The 1,793-nt window shown below is 38.7% G+C and overlaps 1 protein-coding gene across 1 annotated transcript; it reads right to left on the bottom strand.

Annotated features, from left to right (window-relative positions):
- Positions 1–1,114: 1,114 nt before the first annotated feature.
- On the bottom strand, positions 1,115–1,776 carry Tsp_13942 (hypothetical protein). Its single transcript, XM_003367749.1, is given in 3 exon segments — positions 1,115–1,211; positions 1,231–1,286; positions 1,384–1,776. The coding sequence occupies 3 exon segments, from the start codon at positions 1,774–1,776 to the stop codon at positions 1,115–1,117; spliced, it is 546 nt and encodes a 181-aa protein (XP_003367797.1).
- Positions 1,777–1,793: the final 17 nt, after the last annotated feature.

Raw genomic sequence — 1,793 nt, 5'->3', positions numbered from 1 at the left:
TCGACGGTAAAACGACACCCGTCCCAGTTCGGTAAAACTGACCCAGTCAGTCGCCGGCGGGGGGGCTAGTGAAGCAGTTGTAATAGCTTGTCGGTGGATTTTGACACCAATTCGTCGCTTGTGATTTTTAAATCAAGCTGTGGTTCTAATTAAGTTGCTAACTTTGACGAAGCCAACAGCTTTGAACCTTGAGAATAAGAAGATCTAGCAAAGGAAAACAATGAAAAGTTGAAAACTGAGAAGGCAACTCATCACCATGTCACCTATTCACACTTGTGTTCAGTCAACGTTTGTTCAAGTAGTGAACTTTGTTACAGATCCACAGGCGGTCATTTCACACCTACAATTCTATGCAAATCAAACATCTTTCACTCTTCCATTTATATTGTTTCAACTCTGTTGAATTGGTTCTAGATTAATTTCTTTCTCAAGGGTCGAATGAGGTTAACTATTTTCAAAATGACTATATATATACATATATATATATATATATAGACATAGCGTAGTTCACTGAAATTTCAACATTCAGTATATTTTTTATATTAATATTTTCACGGTGATAGTCTACTGATAATAATTGAAGTGTAAATGTATATATTTTGCTGGTGAATGATTGTTTTCTTGTAAAAGTTTGTTATAATTTTACTGGTTTGATGAAGATTAACTTTTGGAAAGAATAGTGTAAAAAACGATTGTTAGCTGTAAAGTGTTAAACTTTTTGTCAAACAATTTCCAATGAAATAGTGACAGGGAAACTTTATTTTGCTATTCATAATACACCAATGGAAATATTGAATTATTGTACTTGAATTTAATATTGGTAGAAGTGAATGGTAAAATTACGGATGATCGTATTGACCACCTGCTGATAAACAGTATGAAATTTAGAGTAGATTTCTTTTTGACCAGACTGTAGACGCAGCATTATATAGCTAATAATCGTAGTAATCGCTTATTCCAGATGAATAAGCTGAACTTGAGGTGCGTGCACCTTTTGAAAGTAGTTTACCCTGGGAAAAGTTGAAAGCTATCGGCACCGAATGACGTTTGAACAGCACAGGTGTTCAGTGGATTAACGGCTGCAGAGTGGGCGTTTAGGGAAACCAGTGTTGGCTTAATCGTCTTGAGCGGTCCACTTCCGGATGGCTATGCTAAAGTTGAGCCGTTGTTGACCGCGTGCCGCTCTTCGCTTCAGGGCCTGTGTTGAAAGGCTAAAGTTGAAACAGATACTTCTTGGCCATTGTACTCTGCCCAGCAGGATGTGCGGTTGATTTGAAAGCTGTTTGCTTTATTTAAGAAAATGCCTTCAAATGCGGATACTTTTTTATTAAATTGTATCATTCAATTAGAAATAGTGAAGAAAGGAATTTGAAAAGAAAATACAAAAGTACTGAATGGAATAAACACAGAAGTGGCACTGGTGGTGGTTTGTAAAACTGAATCGTGAAATTCAGGAATAACTTGAACAATTGTACATGGCAGAACTGACTGAAGTAGTGGATGCTGGTGGAAACTGTTCAACTGACCATGCGTTGTAAAAGTGATCCGTATCTGGACGTTGCCCATTGTAGTAGTAGTTGTTGTAATAGTTGATACTGTGTGATGGAGGTTGAGCGTGGGGCAAAGCTGTTGGCATCGAAGGATGGACGATGTCCAACTGTGACGGCAAGCTGTAGCAGGTGTCCGTCGTCTGCATCGGGTAGGGTGAAGTTGAAAAGTTGTACTGTTGCGCGACTGCTTGTCCACTGACCACCGGCTGCTGTTCAACTTCTTCATCTTCATCCTCTTCTTCA

The sequence above is a fragment of the Trichinella spiralis genome (assembly GCF_000181795.1).
Source record: "Trichinella spiralis strain ISS 195 chromosome Unknown Scfld3741, whole genome shotgun sequence".
NCBI lineage: Eukaryota > Metazoa > Nematoda > Enoplea > Trichinellida > Trichinellidae > Trichinella > Trichinella spiralis.
This window is presented reverse-complemented; position numbering and strand designations above follow the sequence as displayed.

Excerpts from the sequence above, each read along its gene's own strand:
- Tsp_13942 (XM_003367749.1), bottom strand. The coding sequence starts at position 1,776 with ATGAAGAAGTTGAACAGCAGCCGGTGGTCAGTGGACAAGCAGTCGCGC. Across the intron at positions 1,287-1,383 it reads TTATTCCATTCAGTACTTTT|CAAACAGCTTTCAAATCAAC; the intron begins GTATTTTCTTTT and ends TCTTAAATAAAG.